At 49.5% G+C, this 23660-nt stretch overlaps 1 protein-coding gene across 1 annotated transcript in view; it reads left to right on the top strand.

Moving 5' to 3' along the window:
• Positions 1–18805, top strand: part of SLC6A20 (solute carrier family 6 member 20) — a 41496-nt gene extending 22691 nt beyond the window's left edge. The window contains exons 5-11 of the mRNA XM_014852431.3: positions 1452–1562; positions 2539–2780; positions 3677–3839; positions 8419–8623; positions 10506–10665; positions 13410–13575; positions 15427–18805. Of these exons, the coding sequence (XP_014707917.1) occupies positions 1452–1562; positions 2539–2780; positions 3677–3839; positions 8419–8623; positions 10506–10665; positions 13410–13575; positions 15427–15576 (1197 nt within the window). The 3' untranslated portion in view covers positions 15577–18805. The remainder of the gene's footprint in view (positions 1–1451; positions 1563–2538; positions 2781–3676; positions 3840–8418; positions 8624–10505; positions 10666–13409; positions 13576–15426) is intronic.
• Positions 18806–23660: the final 4855 nt, after the last annotated feature.

The raw sequence follows: 23660 nt of genomic DNA on the forward strand, positions 1-23660 counted from the left end.
CCTGAGGGGACGGAGGGCGGTTCCAAGGACTTGCCCTGAGTGTCCTCTGGTTGTGGACATTGGTCACCGTCCCCTGTTCCCTTGATTTGCTTCAGCTCACTGTCCTGATGCCCTCTCTTTCCACTTATCTATCTCCATCTTGAACCTCGTTTATTGTCTTGTAATCTTGGGTGGATTTATTACTCTTCTCAAGTTATGATGACCTCAGTTAAGAATCAATGATAAAAGACACACCCCACCTTAGCCTGCTCTTCCCAGGGCGAGAGGGCACAGAGCCCTCTCAGAGGGCACCCCGCCACCCTGGTGGCCTTGGAAGTTCATGGGAAGGTGGCGCCACGTCTCAGCGAGAATGGAGGGCCATGTGCAATCAGGTCCATCCGGACATGGGTCACCAGCTATGTTTCTCACAGGAGGACCCGAACTTTAAAGGAACTCCTTTCACAAAAATAAATCTTGCAAAATATTTCTTTGCTTTACATAAGACGCTCTGGTGAACATATGAGTTGATATACAGAAAAATTCCAGTCCTGCCTGGCCACATGTACACTTTAAGGTCTCTATTTTAAGGCTTTGTGAAAATTAGAATTAGTATAAGAAGCCACTGCTGGAGCCACTGTGAAAACCAAAGATTAGACGTCATTGAACTTGTGACACATCAGCAGGAAAATAAGATTCAGTTGACAAAAAATCCCATTTATGTGTAAATTTAAAGCCCGTGGAAGTGAGGCCTTTCATAAAAATCACATCGTTGCATGTCTGTCGTATTTATTGTAGGGACATTGTCTCCTATATCAAACGTCACTTCTTTTCCTTTATGAGCGCTCATGGCCAAGCTTCTCGCAGACCCCAGTCCTGGGAAATCCATCCTTCCTCCAAGCCCCTGAGTTTTTTTCCTTTTGAAGACGATATTTATATTGTCTTGTGATTGTACTTCCTGTTTTGCTTGGGCCACTAGGAAGCTCAGCGAGGAATCTGACTCAGAAACTGGATAGAGCCTCATACGCGTGTTCTGTGGGTTCCCTTTTCCTTTGGGCTCATCTTACCGTATTGCCCACATTTTCTTTTTACACTGACTTCTTTTCTAGCAATGAAAAGATGTTAATGCGATCAATGTCTTTTTGTGGGCTCCCTCCTTTCCTTTCTGGAATAAGGTCGGGCTGAAGGGAAGGTGGAGGGCAGAGGCCTCATACCTGTTTCCCTCTTCTCTGCTGACTCAGATTTCCTGGTGGTTACAGACATGGGCAGCTGCATCCGCTCACCCCACTCCCACATCCCAGCCCAAACTCAAAACCTGTGTCTGACCAAGAATCTCAAGGCCTTTTTCAGCTCTCAGCAGCCTGAACACCCAAGACAGTGTGGTGTTTCATGGGGACAGCTGATCTGTCCTGGGCAAAAGGGCCCTGTGGTCACCATATCTCCAAGAGGCTGACTCTGCCCTCTGGTGCCTGCAGGTGGTGTATTTCACTGCATCGCTGCCCTACTGTGTGCTCTTCATCTACCTGATCAGGGGCCTCACGCTCCATGGAGCCACCAATGGCCTGGCCTACATGTTCACTCCCAAGGTACGGGCTAGAAGGAAGGGGGCCCTGAAGGCGCCCCCATTCATCCCACCACCTTCCAGGATGGGTGGAAAGAGGGGAAGATGGAGGGTGAAGGGGAAGCTACAGTGTCCCCAGGGAGGTTGGTGTGAGCCTGGCAGCTTGTGGGAGGGCTGTGGATTGCCTGTGGGCACAGGGTCTCCTCAGACAGGCAGTCCCCAAGCCCTGTTAATTCTAGGGCAGTACGTCTGTTGTCCACCTCTCCTCCTCGTCCTCACTGCCCCCAGCTAATTGCTGCCCCAGCCCCACGTCTGGCCTCCTGGCCACGTCTCACCCCACCCCTCCTTACAGCCCGAGGACTAAGTTCTTCACCATGAACATCACTCTAGTCATCTGGCCCTCCTGCAGCCCTTTCCCTGCCGGGACAAATCCACAATTCGCAGGGCTTTCAGCGACCCCTGCCCAGCCCACCCACTCCTCAAGCCCCCACAGCCACTGCTCATCAATGGGGGTGGGGAGAACGACACTGCTGCCTTTGGGACAGGACAAGTTCTCCATTTAGCAAATCTGGCCCCTGGAAACAAAAGGACTGTGGCAGTCCCCCCTCCAAATGCCTACTAATGTCAGGGCTGAGGTTCAACCCAACCTGAGACCTCCACCCCGGGGCCACACCAGCGCCATCCCGGAGGCCCAGACCAGGGCAGTGCCTGGGGCATGGACCAGGGGCCCAGAACCTTTTAAAATGATTTTACCCTACACTTTTCAATCGCACACCTCCTTTGGGTAAGGAGCTGCAGAGGATATGACACAAGGAAAGCGTGTTTTGTCTGCTAGGGAATGGACAGGGCACCAGCCAGGGACCAGGATTGCTGCGCTCCAGCCCCAGGCCTGCCTCTGGCCGACTGTGTGCCATAGGCCAGTTCCCTCCCCTCTCTGGGCCTCCACCTCCTGCTGGTCTGAGAGTTTGGGATCCCCAGCCCTGTCCCTGCTGGCTTTCCAGATGGAGCAGCTGGCCAACCCCAAGGCCTGGATCAATGCAGCCACCCAGATCTTCTTCTCGCTGGGCCTGGGGTTCGGCAGCCTAATTGCCTTCGCCAGCTACAATGAGCCCTCCAACAACTGCCAGAAGCACGCCATCATCGTGTCCCTCATCAACAGCTCCACCTCCATATTCGCCAGCATCGTGACCTTCTCCATCTACGGCTTCAAGGCCACCTTCAACTATGAAACCTGTTTGAACAAGTAAGACTGGGCCGCCCCAGGGAGCCCCAGGCCTCCAGGGGGGAGGTGAGTCTCTGAAGCTCCAAGCAAAAGGGGCACCAGAAAGAGATGGATGCCGAGAAGTCAAGGGCTGTGGGGCAAAGGGCACTGGCTTGAACCCTCAATCCAGAGTTCAAGTTCGGGCTACCCCCAACACCACCAGTAGCTGACGGGCCTGTGGGCAGGTCGGTGTCTGCCTGAACAGATGAGGGAGTTTCCTATATTCAAAGCACTTAGCACCACAGGGCACTCAACAGCCAAACCTTAGTTTCTTCAGCCCCATCTCCCCCACCTCAGAAGTAACCGAGCGCTGTCTAGCTGAGCGTGGGGATTACAGAAGCTGCTTTCTGCTGCCCCTTTCCCCAAACACAAGAAACGTCATCCGGCACGCACACAGTCCAATACAGAAGTCACTAGTCACAAGGGGCTATTTACAAATTTAAATGCGAGTTAATTAAATTTTTATTTAAATTGATTTTCACTTCAATGTAAATCAATTTAAATCAGTTCCTCAGGTGCAGTAGCCACATCCGCATGCTCAGTTGCCACATGTGGCTAGTGGGTGCCGTACCGGACAGCACGGATGTGCATCATTTCCATCGTCACAAACATTCTGTTGGACAGTGCTGGTCCAGAGGTTCAAAGAGCCTGGCTGTGTGGGTTGGGTTCCTTTTGTCCTCTCTGTTTCTATATGAGGCTTCTTCAAAGCCATTCAGAATCATCCTGCCCTCTAAAAGCTCACCAATCAAAAGATCCCCTTTGTTTGAGTGACCTCACCTAAGAAGAGGCAGAGGGGAGCCCAGGCTTCTAAGAGGGTTTGGCGACGGCGTCCCTTCTAGTCAGTGAAGGGCGATCTGTTGCTCTGCTCTGCTCTGCAGGGTGATTCTGCTGCTGACCAATTCTTTCGACCTTGAAGATGGCTTTGTGACAGCCAGCAACCTGGAGCAGGTGAAGGGCTACCTAGCGTCCGCCTACCCCAGCAAATACAGCGAGGTTTTCCTCCAGATGAAAAACTGCAGCTTAGAGTCGGAGCTGAGCACGGTGAGGCGCTGGCAAGATCGCGACTCACTTCCCTCCACGTGCTTCCCTGGGGCTCTGAGAGCGGCCTGAGGGGCGTGCACATCCTGTGAAAGTCAAGGAAGATGAGTTCTTAGAGAAGGGCGCCATGACCTCCACCCTCCCCGGTGCTGCGCAGGCGTCCTACTTACTGGAAAGCGCGTTTGGGTTCTCCGTGTCCTTTCTTTCTTTTCCTTTTCTCTTTTTAAGTTTTAAAAATAAGGAAAGTACAAAGAATAATATAACAAGCACCCGTACATCTACCACCTGAATGAACAATTGTAAACATTTTGCCATCTGGGGCTCAGATTTTTTTACGGAAAACATTTCAGGGACGACGTCAAAGTCCCCTCTGTTACCAGTGCCAAGCTTTCCGTGCTCACCAGAGGCAGGAAGCTTCATTCTGACATTTTATTACGCACACATATTCTTAAATAATATTATTGTTTCCTTGGCAGTTTTTACATGGAAATGAGTGGGCCTGGGAGATATCATTCTCATTCAATGTTTTTATTTTTGAGATCTGTCCACAATAATATGTGTGGAATCTCATTCATTCATTTTAAATGCTGCATTTCATTCCATCACACAACTATACCACGATTTATTTATCCATTCTCTTACTAATAGACATTTGGGTTTTTAAAAATTTTGGCTACTGGGGCTGGCCTGGTGGTGCAGCAGTTAAGAGCAGATGTTCCGCTTTGGCAGCCCGAGGTTCGCTGGTTCGGATCCCGGGTGCAGACATGGCACGGCTTGGCACGCCATGCTGTGGTAGGTGTCCCACATATAAAGTAGAGGAAGATGGGCAAGGATGTTAGCTCAGGGCCACTCTTCCTCAGCAAAAAGAGGAGGACTGGCAGCAGTTAGCTAGGGCTAATCTTCCTCAAAAAAAAAAAATTCGCTACTAAAATCTCCCTTATTTATATTTTACAGAATTATCTTTGCTCTGCTAGAACCCTTATTTTTTCACATTAATTTTAGGGTGAGTTTGACAAGTTCCATTGAGGCAGAAAAAAATCCTTTTAGGAATTTTTTAGAATTGCATTGATTTTATAATTTGTAATTTTGTATAATTTGTAAATTTTATTAGAATTGCATTGAGGGCAAGCCCCGTGGCCGAGTGCTTAAGTTCACCTGTTCTGCTTCGGCAGTCCTGGGGTTTCCCCGGTTCAGACCCTGGGCACGGACATGGCACGGCTTGTCAGGCCCTGCTGAGGTGGCGTCCCACATGGCACAACCAGAGGCACTCACAACCAGAATATATAACTATATACTCGGGGCTTTGGGGAGAAGAAGAAAAAAAAAGAAGATTGGCAACCATTGTTAGCTCAGGTGCCAATATTTAAAGGAAAAAAAAAGAATTGCATTGATTTTATAATTTTGTAGTTTGGGGAGAATTAATATCTTTTGAATTGTGATTTTTGATTCAGGAACATGCTTTATCTCCTCATTCACTCAGATCTTCATTTATATAATTCTTCAGCTAATTTTCTCTCTGAATATCTGGCCCATCTTTCCTCAGCTTTTTTTTTTTCCAGGTACCTTAGTGTTTTGTTGCATTGTGAATGGTGCCTTTCTTCCCTATTTCTATCATTGTTTATTTTTGTTGCTAAAGATTGTTGTGTGTCGATCTTGGATCTAGCAACCTTGATGAATTCTCTTTTTAATTCTCTTATTTGTCTATATATTTGCTTCAGTTTCCTATGTAAACTCTTCGATCACCTGCAGATAGAACTTAGTGTTTTTCTTTTCAATCTTTATATCTCATTCCTTTTTCTTATCATATTTGCCAGGACTTCCAGCACAGCAGAAGTGGAAATGAGAGTGGGCACATCTGCCTAATTCCTATAGTCAACGTAAATACTTCTAGACAATCACGCTCGAGAACACTTTTCAAGAACGGGGAATGGTGAAGGCCCGTAGCTCTGGTTGCCAGCAAGCTTCCTTGGGGGGTTTTGGCACCTTGTTTTATGGGCGGAGCCATTCTAGGTCATCACTGTTCTCCTGGCTCCCTGCTCAGCCGGCCTGTGCCATGACTCTCCCTCCCTGGCAGGCCTTAGATCTCCGGTCCCCAGGCCTCAGCCTTCAAAGCCTAGATCCTGTTCAGATGACCCATGAGGCCTTTGGCTTCAGCTCCTGTTTGGTGCTCTCATTTCAAATTTCCTTTCTGTCTTTGGCACCTGGGAGTTTTCCTTTTTTTTCTTTTCTTTTCTTTCTTTCTTTCTTTTTTTTTTTTTTGCTGAGGAAGATTCACCCTGAGCTAACATCTGCTGCCAATCTTCCTCTTTCTGTATGTGGGTCGCCGCCACAGCATGGCCACTGACAGACAAGTGGTATAGGTCTGCGCCTGGGAACCAAATCTGGGCCACCAAAGTGGAGTGTACCGAACTTAACCACTAGACCACTGGGGCTGGCCCTCCTTGCTTACTTTTGAGCTTGGCTCAATGTCCAAGAATGATGTGGTCACTGATTTATTTAGACTTTTTTTCCCACTGTGTTTGTTCTTTTTTTTCTCCCTCCCTCCACTTTATTCTCTACTGTTTGGAATTTGCATAGTCAATTTCTCTTCTTGAAATTTTCCTATGCGTATTTAACAAAGTCTAAAGTTAAACAATGTCTTGACTTCCCTCCCAAACAGTACAAGGACTTTAGAACACATTCATCTCATTCCTCCCGCTGTAAATTTCATGTTTGTCCAGTTTCGGCTTTTAAACCTGTAGATCAGATGCTGTTGTTACTTTATACGACTGTGTCTGTATTCACCTCCACATCTGCCATTTTTGTGTTCATCATTCCTTCTTGCAGCCTGGCTGTCTTCTGGGGTTGTTTTTTTTCTCCCTTAAAATGCATTCCTCTACAGCAGGTTTCTTGATGACAAATTTTCTCAGGTTTTGTTTGTATGTAGATGACTATATTTAGACCCCACTTTTCAAAGACAGTTTTCCCCTGAGTAGAAAATTGCAGGTTTACAGTTATTTTCTCTCAACACTTTGAAGATAGTTGCCTTGTGATGCTGGCTTCCGTTGAGGCTGTTGAAATATCCCTTCGCTCTTCGTAAGCCCCCAGCTCCCCAGTTCTCTCTCTCATTTCTCTCTTCATCTTCCCTCTGTCCTGGGCCTCTGCGTGGGTGGATCTTTATTTACCCAGTTCTAGACTGGGATACAGTCGGGCTTCCAGGATCTATGGGTCCCTGTTTCTTGTCAGTTTTGGAAAATTCATGCCTACTATCTCTTAATCACTGCCTCTCTTTCTCTCTGTTTTCTCCTTTTCAAATTTCATTTAGACCTTCTCATCGTACCTTCCATGTCTATTAATTTGTCTTTTATTTTTCCCCATCTTTTCTTTTCTGCTTTATTATGGATTCATTCCTGGGATGTATCTCCCAGTTCACTAATTCTCTCTTAAGCTGCAAGTGGTATTTAACTCTTGATTGAGCCTTTTAAGTCAATAATTTTTTAGACACTATTTTTTTTCCAAATATACTTTTTATTCCAATAGTTTCCTGTTTATCTCTGTAGTTTTCTCTTCTGTTTCTGTACACACATCCTCCTCTGTGGCTGTTCCAGTGGAGGCCGTGGGCAAGACAGTGAGAGCAGTCTGCCCTGGAGGGGAGGAGCGTTCTATGCCTGACTCTGTTGCCTCATGATGATAACAAGCAGATCAACTTTAGTAGGTTCTGTCACTGTTTTAAATTCTCTACAAGCCATCACCCTTCTCTTGTCTGTACCCAGGGCTGACGAATTCCACTATCCCCATTGGTGTGCCATTGAGCAAACTTATATTCAGATTCTGACAGCCCAACATCTGCCACAGCTGGGGAAGGGTCTTCTAAATCTTCTCTCTTATTCTGACTCTTCACTCCTGCTGGCTTGTCTTCTTGTGGGTTTATAATTCTCTGTTTGCAAGCTAGCTTCTTGATGGTTCTGGTGGTCCTGGGGATAAATGGGGGCACGTTCGCCAGAGAGAGTTTGCTTCTGGTCTTCTGCTGTTGGTAGTCAGGGGCACAACTGACCATGACCCCGTTCAACCCCTTCAGGAGATCTGTCTTTAAGCAGCAGTTCCAGGCTCTGTTTCCACAGCTCCGGACCCCACAGCAGCATTACCAATGCAGGGGGCTGAGCAACCCGGCCCTCCTGGTGGCCTCTGCCAGGCCAGCTCCCCACCATTTTGGTTCCTGCTGCACTGTGGCTCCACCATCCCACCTCAGCTCCTGCCCCTGAGGCCTCAGAACACCTACTCAATCATGATACTGGAAGGAGAAATTATCCAAACATTGTTTTATTCTATTTTATCCAGAATTTATATGAGTTGGGGCAGGAGAGGGGAACTCAGTGTTCCAAGCTGACAGAAATGTCTCTTCACACTTTGCAAATATGGACTCCTGACAGCTCACATTTCTGTCCAGCCCGGCTAAGCCTGCGGGGCTGGTGTGCAGATGGAGGATCCAGCCTCAGAAGGTGGCTTCTCACGGCCACTTCCAAGGTCCTCCAAGTTGCTCAGCATTGGGGGTGTTTAAGGCATGTCCCTGGGATGTGTAACTGGTGTCTTCCCGCGTGGGCAGGCAGTCCAGGGCACTGGCCTGGCTTTCATCGTCTACTCGGAGGCCATTAAGAACATGGAGGTGTCCCAGCTGTGGTCGGTGCTCTACTTCTTCATGCTGCTGATGCTGGGCATGGGGAGCATGCTGGGGAACACGGCCGCCATCCTCACCCCTCTGACGGACAGCAAGGTCATTTCCAGCCGCCTGCCCAAGGAGGCCATCTCAGGTGAGTGGCCAGCCCGTGGAGGAGGGCCGGGATGTAGGGGCGAGCAGGTGGATGAGTTGCCTCAGAGGCCACATGCTGGTTGGGGTGGCACTGGGGGCTGCGCACCCTCCTGGTGGTCCTGCCATGGCTTTCTCCTCGTCCTGGGCCGTCAGGACCTGGTACATGTGATTCACTCCATGAATCTGGTTCTCCACATCATGGGGAAGTGACGTGGCCACCCGACTTGGGAAAAGGCCGGACTGCCTGGCCTGGTACTCGAAGCTCTCTAGGCTAGAAAGAACCTGCTTTTTTCTTTGTTTTCATTGAAGTAGAACAATTATAACATGTATATTTCTTAAGCACAAACTCAATGAATTTTACCTATGTATCCACCCAAGTAACCACCACCTGGTCCAGATAAAGAGACAGCATTTCTGCACCTGCTCACCTCTGCTCGCCCCTTCCCAGTCTGTACGCCCCCACCCCCAGAATCACCTCCTTCCGACTACTACCATTTTAGGTTGGCTTTTCCTGTTCTTGAACTTCGTATAAATGCAAGCACACAGTATGTACTCTTGTGTCTATTGTCTTCACTCAAACTCTGTCTGTGAGATCCACCCGCATTGTTGCAAGTAGCAGTCATCGTGCCTTTCCTGCCTGTGCAGGACCATCCATTGTAAGACCATGCAGCACAACTTATCCACCCGTTCTGCTGGTGGTGGACATTCTGGTTGTTAGGGAAGGAACTTGTTCTTCTGATCATACCTCTCCCCACTCCTCTCCACCACCCATGTATGCCACTCCAACCCAGCAGTGTCCGGAAGACCCTGTGGCCACCCGCCCTTGCCTTTGATGACACCATTTCACCACATCCAGGACGTCTCTCCTCCCATCCTGAATCAAACCCAGCTCCCATCCCAGCTCCTTGAAGTCCTGACTCCCGTGGGAGCTGCCCGCCCTTCATCAGAGCCCCCAGCATGTGGCATCCCGCCTTGCACCTGCTCTCGGGAGCCAGCATTATGTGTGCCGTTAGCTCCCAGCCAGCACATAATTTATTCTGCTTCTGTGTCCCCCTTGGGATGGCAGTGGGGCTCAGTGGCTGGTGGTATATGGTGTGGCAGTGGAAAGGGCAGGTGGGAGCTTTAGATTCAAATACTTCATGGGGTGCCCAAGGAAGGCAGCCAAAGGACACTGAGACAAGCACCCAGGTTCTGGGGGCAGAAGGGCCTGTGTCTGAATCCTGACTCTGCCACTTACATGCTGTGGGACATTGGGAAAGTTACTCAGCATCTCTCAGCCCTGGCTTCCCCATCTGTAAAAGGGGGCTCCTGATACCTGCCTCAGAGGCTTGAGGATCCAATACACGGCAAGCCTGGGGCACAGTGAGACATTCGTTTCTTCCCCTCCCCTCCCGACTCCCTCTTCTGGTCAGTCAGGAGTCCCCTCCAGGAAGTCCTGAGGGGGTGCCTGTAGCTCAAACCTCCTCCCTCGACTCACCTCCCATGAGCTCAGGGGCTGAGTTGTTGTGATAAACAGCATCACCAGACCCACAGCCTGGTGAGATCTCCCGACAGCAATGCCCACACTTTCTCCTTTCCAGTGAGCTTGATGCCCGCTGAAGACAGCTCCGTAAATTAGCATCAGTGAGTCTGCTGACACTCCTTGGGACACCTTGGCCTCCCCAACACAAACACACACACACACACACACACACGCACACACACACACGCACACACACACAGCATACGCATGCAAAGAGGCCAGTCCATGCCAGCTCTTCCAGCCCACGTGGAGGAACCAGTCAGCCAGAGTCCCCTTGAGGCCCGTGGCTCTGCTGCCGCCTAGAAAACTGGATGCCCAGGCGGCGACTCAGGCAGGTGAGCAGGTGTTCTCGTGGCCCCAGGTCTCCTGTGCCTCGTCAGCTGTGCCATCGGCATGGTGTTCACCATGGAGTCCGGCAACTACTGGTTCGACATCTTCAACGACTACGCCGCCACGCTGTCCCTGCTGCTCATCGTCCTGGTGGAGACGCTCGCCGTGTGTTACCTGTACGGGCTCAGGAGGTGAGGAGGCCCCGCCCCCGACAACTGCGCCCGCTATAGACCACGCCCCACGAGAAACACCACCGTTCCTCAGCGTGGGCTTCACTTTTTCTTTAAGCTTGGCTTTGTTTTTTGCCCCCAGATCTCAGCTAATTCTCTGCCTCACTCACATCCTCAGTTTGCCTTCAACCAGTATCTTCTCTCATTTCCTGTATTTTCACCTTTTATTATAGGCTATTTGCCTGTTGACCCCGCTGGACCCCAGCAGTTTACCCGGGCAGGGAATCGTGCCTCCAGGCACTAGGCACTCTGATCATCGGCCAACATCAGTATTTTTCAAGCAAGCTGAGCAAAGTCCAGTTGATAACACACGCCTTAGAAAGTCTGGCCAGGTCAGGATGTCAGGTTCTCACCCTGGTGCACAGCGCCACACCGGAATGTTTTAAAGCTCCCGAGGTGATGGATGTGCGGCCGGGCTGAGAACCGCTCATCTAGAGCAGCTTTTGTGCAGCAGAACCGCCTGGGGACGGGTTCACACTCTGACCGCCAGGCCACACCCCTGGGGGGTCTGGGGTGGGATGGGGAGGGGCAAGAATTTACAATGCTAACAAGTTCCCAGAGGAGTCTGGGGACCACCCTCTGGGGACCACTGGTCTAGAGAGCCTTGCTGCTCCGAGTGTGGCCCCAGAGTGGCAGCATCAGCTTCATCAGGGAGCTTGTTAGAAATGCAGGATCCTGGGCCCCCAGACCCGCTGAATCGGATCCTGCACTTCAACGTGCCCCGGGCCGAGGCAATTACACTTGAGGAACCACTGCTCCAATGTGAGCCTGATTAGAAGGATGTGCCAAGTCGCCATCCATTCCCCACCTCCCCAGGCTTCTCGGATCCTCCCAACTGTGGGAGAGGGAGGGGGAGGAGGAGGGGGACGACCAGCTTTGACCCTCTAGGAGCCAGGCCCCTTGAGCTGCATTCTCCACTGTGTCCCTGGAAGCACTGGGGTCCCATGCCACACTGAGGGACTTCCATGATCAAGTAATTTCAGGACATAGCAAGTTAAAGAAAGCCGCAGTTTCTCTCCTGTAGGACTTCTCAGAGCCCAAAGACAATTGTAAATCTCAAAGGGGGGTTATAACTCGCAACATTTCCAGAATTTCTACGGTCATGGAGGGACCAAAGGGCTTCCCGGGATGTGCGACTTTCCATGTTAAACCTGGGAGAGGCTTGGGTGAACTGAGACAGATGGGTCACCCAGGAAATGCCAGTCCAGAGCGCTGGTCACCCGAGCGGGTGGGTGTTTCAGGTAAAGAGAGAAGGTTGGGGGAGGAACAGAAGCTCGGGCCCCTGGGAGGCGCTGGAGAAGGGGCACAAGTCCATCCAAACGGGGTGGTGGTAAGTGGTGACCATGGAGGGAGAAACAAACGGTGCCCTGGGGATTTTGTGGGCGGCTGAGCGGGAGGGACCAGGAGAGGGGAGTCCCTTCGCTTGCTCAGGGGACAGCGCCATCTAGTGACCACTTAGTGACACTGCCGTGCTACCTTTTTATCTGCAGCCAGCTCTTCCCACCTTCCTCTGTCCAGGAGAGAGGTGTGCAGGGGACGTAAAGGGACAAGCGAACTTGAGAGGAGTCTTGAAAATTCCAGGTGTTCACAGTATGCACATGAGTCTTCGTGGCCTAGAGCCTAGGGAGCGCTAGGTCAGCAGCAGCGTGGGGGCGGGCAGTGGTCTCTACGCTCTCATGTGGGAACCCAGGACATACCGCAGGTCCAGGTGAGGCAGGTGGCTGTGGTTGCAGCTGGCGAGAGTCCCAACCCACCCCAGCCCCACCCCTCCTCCCTGGCTGCCTCTCCTGCCGTGGGGAGCAGCTTTAAAGTCCCTGGGCTGGAGGTAGGGCACCAATCCAGGTTCTGGGCCTGGGTCTGCCACTAGCTGGATGCCCTCAGGCAAGTTACCTCAGAGCCCCGGGCCTGGGCCCCTTCCTTGCAAAACGGGGAGATAGCTGGGTGAGCATTTCCCAAAGTGCGGACGATACTCTCCATACTTATTTGTGTGTGTGTTAGAAAAATACATGGTTAGCCTATCAAATCCATGATAAAATGAATGCTGTTGCACTATGGCTAAATTTAGGTGAAAGAGTCAATTTAAAGAAAAGGAAAAAGAGAGGTTTGCAGATATGACTGAACTCACCAGTGGTGGCCTGCGGGCGGCTTTTGCCCTCGCCAGCTCCCGCGGGCCAGGGCCAAGGGCCTTCCAGCCCAGGGCGGCTCCCCTCAGCCCCAGAAAACATTCTCTGGCTTCAGGGGAGAAAAGAGCTTCCCCTCTGGGAGCGTTTCTAATGGGCAGTAGAGTCGCTGATAGACAGCAGGGCACTGGGGGTTGGGGTGGGGGGCAGAGCTGCCCTTGGGGTCCCCTGGTGTTGACTGGCTTGACAGATGTCCCGCCTGATATCTGTTCCCGCCGCCCCGGGGAGCTGCCCTCTGGCTCCACCAGCAGCCTTCATCTGAAGGCCAGCTCAAGGAAGGTGTCTTCTGGTGTCGACTTATCTGTGGGGTGGTTGTCCTGGCTCTGTGGCAGCCTCAGCCCTTCTCCCCTCCCCACCCCCCAACACCCCTCTCCCCAGAAGGAATCAGGGAGGTCCCAGGGGTAGTGTCCAAACCCCAGAGCACCCAGAACAGAACCTCTCTAAGCGACTAGGGGTGTGCAAGCTGGACCCCCTCACCCCAGCAACATAGATAATCTAGACTTTCTCTGCCTGCTTCCCAAGTAGATTTGAAAGTGACCTTAAGGCAATGACCGGCCGCACCCTGAACTGGTACTGGAAGATCATGTGGGCCGGCGTGAGCCCACTGCTCATCATCAGCCTCTTTGTCTTCTACCTGAGTGACTACATCCTCTCCGAGGCCCTGCAGTACCAAGCCTGGGACGCCTCCCAGGTACCTGCTGTCTCAGGGTCCCCAGGCTCACTCGGGAGCACAGGCCTTTAGTTTTGTGAAACCGAGGAACTATCTCCACGGTGTGGGTGGGCTATTTGTCACAACACGGAAACGTCACCCAGGTTTTTGAAAACACCCAGCCCAGGACAGCAGAGCTGGGCTTGGATGTCTCAGCATGAGCCGCAGGAAGGAGAGTCAGGTCTGCTGTCCTGGGTGTGGTGGAGGCCTCCCCGCTAGGGCGCTGCTTCCCGCCCCTGGGCAGCGCACTCCTCCTCAGCCAGCAGGCCCCTGCCCTCATCCCCTTAGGCCTCCTTCAGAAAGGATGAGGCAGCCTGGAAGGCATGACCCTGGGCCCTGGCCCCTGACTGCTGACCCCTGGCTAGGACCCTCCGGGAGCCCAAGTGGAGCAGGGACTTGGGTTAACACTTGAGTTGCTGGGTCCTGGGAGGGTCTGGCTCTGGGTGAGGCTGAGACAGAAGGGGCTCCCTCACGGCGCTGGGCTGCGGCTGGTCACCAACCAGAAACCACAGCCAGGACGGCCACATGGGTGCATTAGGCCTCAGGGTCAACCCCGGCTGTCCTGACAGACACACTTTTGTAGAGAAAACTTACTTTTTGAGGAAAGTGATACTACTGGCCAATGTGGATTTCTTTTCCTGTGGGTAGAAGATGCTGTCCTTTAGCATAGAGTGCGTGGGGCTGTGCAGAGAGGGGCCAGCTCGCACGGCTCCACGTGGGCGCGGGGCTGATGGAAGTGGAAGGGCCCCCTCGGCTGGTTGCAGCAGCGTGTCGAGCGGGGCGTCTCAGGCTGTGGAGGAGGCCCAGGCTGCTTTCTCCGTCCAGTCCGTCCACAGCAGGCCGATACTTCTGTAAAATGCAATGAAGTGAATTACTTGAAAAATTAAATGAGAAAAGATATATAAAATATAAGCAACAATTACTTATTATCTTCGACAGACACAAGATTGTGCTGTCACATTGCTAAAACACTGTCCTACATGTTTCCTCCCAGTTTCTGTACTTATCCGTACAGAATGAAAAGAGTAGCAGGCGAGTAACAAAAAGTTTGTGGGCTGGTCCCCGCACCACACTTTGAGTGGCATTTTGGTTTACAAACCACACTTGGTTGACAGCAAACACCTACTTCCCTGGGCACAGCTGTCCCATGGCTCCCTCATGGAAAGGGGGCATTTATTGGCTTTTTGGCCTCATTTCTCATCCGTTTTGATGCATTTGCCTTTAGGGAAACATCCATCATCCCGCCAGCTAAGTCCAGAGGTCCATCAAGACTTCTCTTGAGACTGTAGCTGTGCTGTGCCATATGGTAGCCAATGTGGCTATTTAAATTTAAATTCATTAAAATTAAGTAAAATTTTAAAAAAATTCAGTTCCTCGGTCTCACTGGCCACCCGTTTCAAGTGCTCCATAGCCACCTGTGTCTGGTGGCTGCCATATTGGACAGCACCAACACAGCACATTTCTCTCCTCCCCGAGAGTCCTGTTGGACAGTGCGGGCTAACGTTAGCCCCCTACATTTAGGTGCCCTGAGTGGTGCCTCAAACGTAAGGCTCTTGCTTATCCATGTGGTTACTCTTACGATGCCTCTGCACAGTGGCACCACTGGTGGACGTTATGGAAGAGAAAGATGAGGGGAATTAGTCTACCCAGCGTAGACCAGTGAAGTGCAGAGCCAGGTGGCCCCGGTGTAGGGTTGCCCAGGCGCCCGTGCTCTCTGCCCACCACACGCGGCCTCTCCGCCGAGCCGGAGGGCCTGGGGCCTGGAGGGCACCGTGCTCTCAGAAGGTGCTGCCTGGGGAGTTCTTTCTGCTGACACTCAGCTTCTCCTTTCAGGGCCAGCTCGTGACCAAGAATTACCCGCCGCATGCGCTGGCCGTCATTGGGCTACTCGTGGCCTCCTCCATCATGTGCATCCCCCTGGTGGCCCTGGGCATGTTCATCATGCGCTGCCTCAGGAGGGCAGACACAGCCTCCGTGGCCTGAGAACTGGCCTTGCGGGGACTGCTGTCAGCCGCTCACGGTTTTACAGCTACGATTTACAGACGGAGCCTCCTCGGCGGCTTTTTAAAATATTTACTCCAGAAGTGCTCTGCCCATCATCCTCCTGAGTCTGTCCAGAAGAATTAGGAAGGCGTGGAGGAGGAAGATCCCCACCCCCCATCCCCGAAGCAGCCCTTTGTCCCCTCTGCCTCCCCCCAAGGTTATTGTCACCAAAGAGGCAGGTTTTTCAGGACCAGTCTTGAAGATATTTGCTTTCTTGATTCTAGGAAAGTCCCAGAATTAGGGCACACTGTGAGATGAAATTTGACTATAATTTTTATGGAATAAAATTTAAGCTTTTTTTTTTTTCTGAAGAGATCTCAAAATATTAGAGGGCAATCATTTTTAGATCAGTTTGAAAAGGAGTTTTGTAAGTGCCTGACATACTTGCATGTCATTGGTACAAAATTAGTTCTGTTTTTAGTCACAGTGAGTATGCCATTGCTGTGTTCTCCTTCACTAATAGGATTGACTGGCCGTAAAGAAAGAAGGCCTTTGTTTGGGGCCTGCGAGGGAACTCACTTTTCTCTAATCTGAGGTCTCTCACAGAGGCTCCAGGACCAGTCCTCTTTACAAAAATTGCCCCAACTACAGTTTGCAACCCCAAACCACCTCGGGCATGGTGACGTGAGGAGTCGATGCCCCCGGCCCCGCCCCTAGTGTCTCAGCGCACTGGAAAACGTGCGAGCCACCGCGAGGAGGAAATGAGTCTAGCTTTCCCAGAGGCTTCATGTTATATTTGGACGTGACAGCCAGTTCTTTATAGGAGAGACCACGAACATTACTTACAATCACTTATAAATTATTTATCTGTACAGAAGTTTTCTAAATATACATAACTTATAAGAGCACCTTATAAGTGAAGACAAGCTGTTTTTTTTTAGTTAAGATTATGATAGTTAACAACCTTGTGAAATTACAGTTGTACATCATTATTAGTCATGTTGTAGGTGCACCACTTCACCCCTAGTGCCCTCCCCCCAGCCCCCCTTTCCCCTGGTGACCACCGATCAGTTCTCTTTGTCCATATGTTAACTTCTACCTATGAGTGGAGTCATACAGAGTCCATCTTTCTCTGTCTGGCTTATTTCACTTAACGTAATACCCTCAAGGTCCATCCATGTTGTTGTGAATGGGACGACTTTGTCCTTTTTTATGGCTGAGTAGTATTCCATTGTATATATATACCATATCTTCTTTATCCAATCATCAGTTGCTGGGCACTTAGGTTGGTTCCATGACTTGGCTATTGTAAATAATGCTGTGATGAACATAGGGGTGCATGGGACTTTTGGAATTGCTGATTTCAGGTTCTTAGGATAGATACCCAGTAGTGGGATGGCTGGGTCATAAGGTATTTCTATTTTTAACTTTTTGAGGAATCTTCATGCTGTTTTCCATAGTGGCTGCACCAGTTTGCATTCCCACCAACAGTGTATGAGGGTTCCTTTTTCTCCACAGCCTCTCCAACATTTAAGACACACTGTTTTTATGATACAGCAATAGTCCATCACGCAAACGTCTCCTGTCTTTCTTTGATTGTAATCAGTAGATCAGGGTTATCCCGAAAGTGAGAGCATCCTCCTGCTCTAACAGTCTGTGCTTTGCTGTGGTCAGGACTCAGGAGAGTTCCTTTGGGCTGATTTGTACAGACATCTGTGAAGACACTAACACTCACTTGGTACATCAGCTGGAGATGTCGATTTTTTTTACTTCTTTCTCATGCTATAAACTTCCCTATAGCAATAACAGGCATTAGAAAGTTCTTACTGTCTTGAACTACCATCTTATCAATACTTCCAGCTTCGCCTGATGGCTAGTTATAAAGATCACTTGCCTTTAAAATACATGAACCAGCATTTATTTACCACAAATAGTCCCCTGATTTCTCATCAGAGGGTCCTTTAATGTCAAAAAGCCTCAGAAAGCCAGGCTTGAAGAGTGGGCACACTCAGTGGCAAATGCCAGCACAGAGCCCAATCCTGAATCCTCACAGATCAGCCCCCACGCCAGCGGGGTCATGGTTAGGGTCACTGTCTTACAAAATGGGCCGCCCTCCTGGGGTCAGTCGTCATGAGGGTGTTTCAGAATCAAATGTCAGGTACCCTCAGAAGCATAGAGACCAGTGCTGTCCTAGATCATGACTTCATTCACAGTCACTGTGCATCAGTGGTCCTCCCCTCCCCACCCACTCGAACCACCCTGGGACCAGCCAAATCCGAGAACCGGGGCCCCACTTAAGAAAGACGGAAAATGTGCCGGACATTTAGGAATATTTACAACACAAATGACCTTTAAAAGTTTGAAAGCATTTCTGAGCATTTCCAGTTGTATGGAAAAGTCGCATCTACAGAAGTTTTCCTCACAAAAGTCAGATAGATGAAGTCACACTATTAGAGAATAATGTGCTCCCGATGGCAATGTCTCAAGATTCGGTTCTGTTTTATTCTGGTTTCTGTGAACTTCATGAAGAGCAGAATATATCTCTATAATCCTCTTGAATCAGTAATAAGTGCTATTAAGTGTTGACAGTTTTCTAGGTGCTGCACAAACGTGGTTGTCTTGACATTTGTCCACCCCTCCTGCAGTAAGCTGGAGAGAAAAAGGGACGTTCCATCCCTGTACTTTTTTTTTTGTTTTTTTGAGGAAGATTAGCCCTGAGCTAACATCTGCTTCCAATCCTCCTCTTTTTGCTGAGGAAGACTGGCCCTGAGCTAACATCCATGCCCATCTTCCTCTACTTTATACGTGGGACGCTTGCCACAGCATGGCTTGCCAAGCGGTGCCATGTCCACACCTGGGATCCCAACTGGTGAACCCTGGGCCACAGAAGCAGAACGTGTGCACTTAACTGCTGCACCACCAGGCCGGCCCCATCCCTGTACTCTTAACAATAACCACAACATTACGGCCAGATCATGGACTCCAGAAAGCTTTGTGTTTATACTGGAAACAGAACGACCCTTGAGCTAGCTCTGAGAAGTCAGGTAGGGAAATATTTGGTTTTTTAGCAATTGTTGTCACAAAGAAAGCCGTAAAAGCGTTTCTACAGGTTTTTTGTCATTTACTGGCTCTAGTTTTAAGACCTCTCTTTTAACACAAGATTTCCCCTCTTTATGTAAACACACAAGCTAATTTTGAAAAAATGAAAAATAAACGAGGGGCGAATCCATTCAGTCTTTTTTCCTCTCAGCTTCTCCACGTTTCCCTCCTCACGTAACCTGTGGAACCACACCAGCGCAGCGTATGAAGGCCGTCACATGGGAGAACAAAGGGTAGATTCCACAAGAAAAATTAGGAAAACAATTCTGACTTTCTGGATTTAAAAGAGAATATAAGCTCTTCTGAATCACTGCAGAATCTTCGCAAGCCTTTTGAGAGGTGTCCCGAGCGGTCTGTCCATCTCTGTTTGGCTGAGGCCACGAGAAACCACAGCAGTTTTCACTGTGACCTCAGAACTGTCCTGAGGGGGACAGAGTAGGTAAACAGTTGTATTAGATTTTTGTATGAGTATTTTGTATTCACTAACTCACCCACCATTTTCTCCTTGACATCAGTCAGAGGAAGGGAAAAAAACAGATTTAAACATCCCCTTGCGAGACAAAAAGTGCATCTACAAATATGAAATTATTAACCAGAATTTCTTGACCAGTCTCCTACATGTGAATCCCTTTTCTCTCTGGCATTGCCCACCTCCATAGTGTCAGCCTTTAGTGAGATCGTCAACTGGTATTTTACATATCAGTCCCGGGGAGGCACTGGGGACAGTGCTGAACAGGACAGACATGGTCTCTGGCCTTTATGGCACTTACATTCTGGAAGGGAAGAGAGACAATGATAGCTAACAAATGAGATGATTACAGACTGTGATGGTTTCTAAGAAAGAAATGGGCCAAGACATAATGTGAGAGGGACAGTAAAGGAGGAGCTTTGTAGACTGAATTTTGAAGGAGAATAATGAACCAGTTATTGGAATTGCTGGAAGGTCTATCCAGGCAGAGGCAGCAGCAAGTGCAAAGGCCCTGAGGTGAGAAAGAGGCCTGTGGTTGGAATGGGGAGGAAAGCAATCACAGGTGAGCTTGGAGGAGTGGGCAAAGGCCAGGCCATATGAAGCTTTGTAGGCCACAGCAAGGAGCTTAGATTTTCTTCAAAGAGCAACAGAACCCCACTGAGGGTTTAATGTGGGACCCTGCACGATCTGATTTACACTTGAGAGATCACTGGTAGCTGTAGAGAATGGATTGGACAGCAGTGCAGATGGGGAAGTTGGAAAATCACTCCGGGAGCTGCTTCACTAAGTCCATGGGAAAGATGGGTGGCGTGGACTTGGAAATAGATGGAGAGAAATAGGGTTTGAGTTATATTTTGGGGAAGAGAGTCACCAAGACTTGCTTACACACTGAATGCACGGTTGAGGGAAGGAGAGGAATGAAATGCTGGACTTTGCGGGTGGAGGCTCGTGGCAATTTCTGGGATGGGGAAAACTGGGGCCGGAACTAGTCTGCAGAGTATGAATCAAGAGCTCTGTCTGACTGTTAAGTTTGAGCTGTCTGTGAATCAGATGGGAATATCCAGTAAGCAGCTGGAACATAAGAATCTGGAGCTTTGAGAATGGTCTGGGCTGGAGATATAAATTTGGGAGTCATCAGCATAGAGATGTTATTTAAAGCCACAGGTCTAACGGACGTCACCCAGGGTAAGTGTGTACATGGAGAAGAGGGCTCGGGAGCAAGTCCTACAAAAATTTCAACATGTGTTCAGACGTAGCCCCAACTTCTTCTCCATCTATCCCATTGAGAGATGGGGTCTGTGTCCCCTCCTCCTGAATCTGAGTGGGCTTGTGACTGCTTCAACCAACAGAATATGGCAGAAGGAACACATTTGACACCCGAGGCTAGGTCATAAAAGGTCATGCAGCTTCCACCTGGTTTGCTGGAACACTCGCTCTGGCAGCCCTGAGCCACCATGTGTGAAGTCTAACTACCCTGAGGCTGCCATGCTGCAAAGCCAGAGGAGTCCACCTCCCAGCCATCCTTGTAACGTACCAGTGCGAACCAGACAGACCAGCCCATCTGTCAACTGAATACCACTGAGTAACGTTATATCAGTGCCATTTGGAGCAGAAGAATCACCCGACTGAGCCATGTCCAGTTCCTGACTCATAACATTGTGAGATGATTTTCAGAAACAGATAACTAGGACAGGGTAAAGAATGGAGCTGTGAATAAAGTTGGACAGAACCCAGAAGAATGTGTGGTCCCAGAAGCTCAGAGAAGACATCTTAAATTCTCTTCAACATGTCTTACAACTTGTACTTTCTCCTTTTCCTAACCTCAGAATCTATGTTTAAACTCAACTCTAATAGGAGCTTAATTTAGGACATAAAATGTCCCATGATGTTTTAATGGGTGATACTTTAGCTTTGTGCAGCTAGAATAGTCAACAGGCAAGAGGCAGACATCACTGAAAGTGGTGAAGGAAGAAGTTGAACACCTGGACCTTTGGCTAAAACAAAAACTCATGCTCAGAATAATCTATCAAGGGAAGTGCTAAGAACAGGCCATCTAGCTACTTCTCCTGGGACCAGGGCATTCACTGTAACAATTAAACATGTCACAACTCCTTAATTGCACCCTCCCCTCCAGTGAAATCACATTCATGGAGCCTCTGCACAACGCCCAGCACAAAGGATGAGAGCTGGACATCAGGGAAGAGCTCCACCTACGGATCTACCTGGGGGTCTCAGCAGGTGTGTGCATGGATCTCAGGGAATTGCCATATGGATGAGAATTTCTAGTTAGGAGACCATCAGGTGCAACACTCAACTGAGGTTCAATAGATTAGAGCCCATGTTTTCTAGCTGAGATGCTGTAGTGTTCATTTCCAAGTTCGCTTTCTCCAAAATGAATTCCAAAGAAGACTGGTCCTGTGAGATGCTCCAGGAATAAGAAACTCCATAGATGAAAAAGTTTGGGTGCTACCGCACTCCGTCTACCCCCTCTAAGAAAGTCATTTTTCAAACCTCTGATAATTAGTTTAGACAACTTTTTCACTTTGTTTGATCCAATGTTTCCACACAGTTCTTACCACAGATCCTTGTCAAAAAACAACTACGAACATACAGGAGAACTCATGCTAATCGAAAACACACTCAGGAAAATGCTTTGGTGAACAGACTGAGGAGCTCATGGCAGAGCCAGGGCCATCCTGCAAGATGTGGCTGCGTGAGGATGAGTTCTGGGCAGTGAAAACACCCAGGCCAGTGGGACCAAAGAGAAAGCCCAAACGCCCACGAGTGGAGGGGAACTTGATGTGCGACAGCGGTGGCACCGCAGATCAGGAGCGAGGGCTTCAGGAAGGTTCTCAGCAACCCATTAACCATATGAGCAAAAAGAAAACTGGACTGTGTCAGATGCTATCAGACACTGCCACCCCTCAGGGGAGGAGTACATTCTCTTGCCTCAATTACTTCAAGTTTGGCCACACAACTTGCTTTGACCAATGAAATGTGAACAGAAGAGACTGTCCCTCTCAAGCAGAAACTTCTCCCTTCTCTTGTCGCCAGGACAACTCGCAATGCTCCAGAGAGAAGCTGTTCCATCACACGGGGTCCCAGAATGCAGATGGCATGTAACAGAGCTGCAGCCAACCCTTCGAGGATATACACAATTGCCAAATGAGTGAGAAATAAGCCTTTTTTTTTTTAAGCTGTTTAGATTTGGGGATCATTTGTTACCACAGCATAATCTGACCTTTCTTGATTGATACAGAGCTTTTCCTTACTCCAAAGTCAGTCTTAGATGGAAACAAGACCTAAAAGTGAAAAAGCAAAACTATGTGGAAATGTGTTCTGTAGAGTTGAGCAGAAATGGTGCTAGGAAAATACTAGTAATTCAACACCTTTGAAATTGTACACTCCTTTATCAAGTCACTACAAGAAAATGCAAAGACAAGCCAAAAACTGGGAGAAATACTTGTAGACCTATCCAGCACACTCCTCCCAGAGGGCAGGCTCCACTCCTCCCAGAGGGCAGGGAGCCGGGAGCTAGTTTTGGGTAGAGCAGCACCGCCCCAGGGCACTCAGGGAGCTGCCTGGATGGGGAGTTTGTTGCGTGCTTGCTCTCTCTTCTCCCCATCCTCTTCCTGCTTCCTCTTCCTCTCTCCCCGCTCTCTCACATGCGTGAGCAAGTTTCTGTTGATCCTAGGCCCCAGCCTTTAGCCACACAGCTGATGTCAAGAGAAGCAGAGATGAGCAATGCCTACTGGGCCCTGCCCAAACAGCATTATTTTTTGTGAGCAAAACAAATCACTGTTCTATGCACTTCTGGGCTAATTTGCTACACAGCATTAGAGAACCAGCTACACAGCGTTAGAGAACCAGCTACACAGCGTTAGAGAACCAGCTACACAGCGTTAGAGAACCAGCTACACAGCATTAGAGAACCAGCTACACAGCATTAGAGAACCAGAGCGCCTGGGTCCTAGCGAGAGCCCAGCTCCTGCAGAAGGCCCCCCCATTCCCTACAGCACTAGCTCAGAATCATGCCTTTGGATTTTTCTCTTACTGGTCGTATAGCCGACTTCTAAGACGACCCCCAGAGATCCCCTCCTCCTGGTATTCATGCCCCCAGGGTAATCCCCCCTCCCCTTGAATGAGCTGAATCTAGTAACTTGTTTTTAATGCACAGAATATGGCAAAAGTGATGGAATGACATTTCTGAGATTAGGTTATAAAAGACTATGACTTCCATCTTGCTGGCTTTGAGGAACCAAGCTGCCATATTGGAGAGGCCCAGTGGCAAGGAACATAATATTTTTAAGATTTATCATAATTTATCTGTCTTAGGACAATTTCTCCTGACATCAGGACTCTGAGGCAAGCTGGAGGAAAAAACCCAAAAACCCTTATTTATTTAAGCCACTTCCCCCAATGACACCCCTCCCTACCACACACTTCCTTCCCTCTTATTTGGGCTTTGGGTTTGTCACATTCAGCCAACTCTAGTCCTAACAAAAAAAGTGAATCC

This window comes from Equus asinus, chromosome 21 (genome assembly GCF_041296235.1).
Source record: "Equus asinus isolate D_3611 breed Donkey chromosome 21, EquAss-T2T_v2, whole genome shotgun sequence".
Lineage (NCBI taxonomy): Eukaryota > Metazoa > Chordata > Mammalia > Perissodactyla > Equidae > Equus > Equus asinus.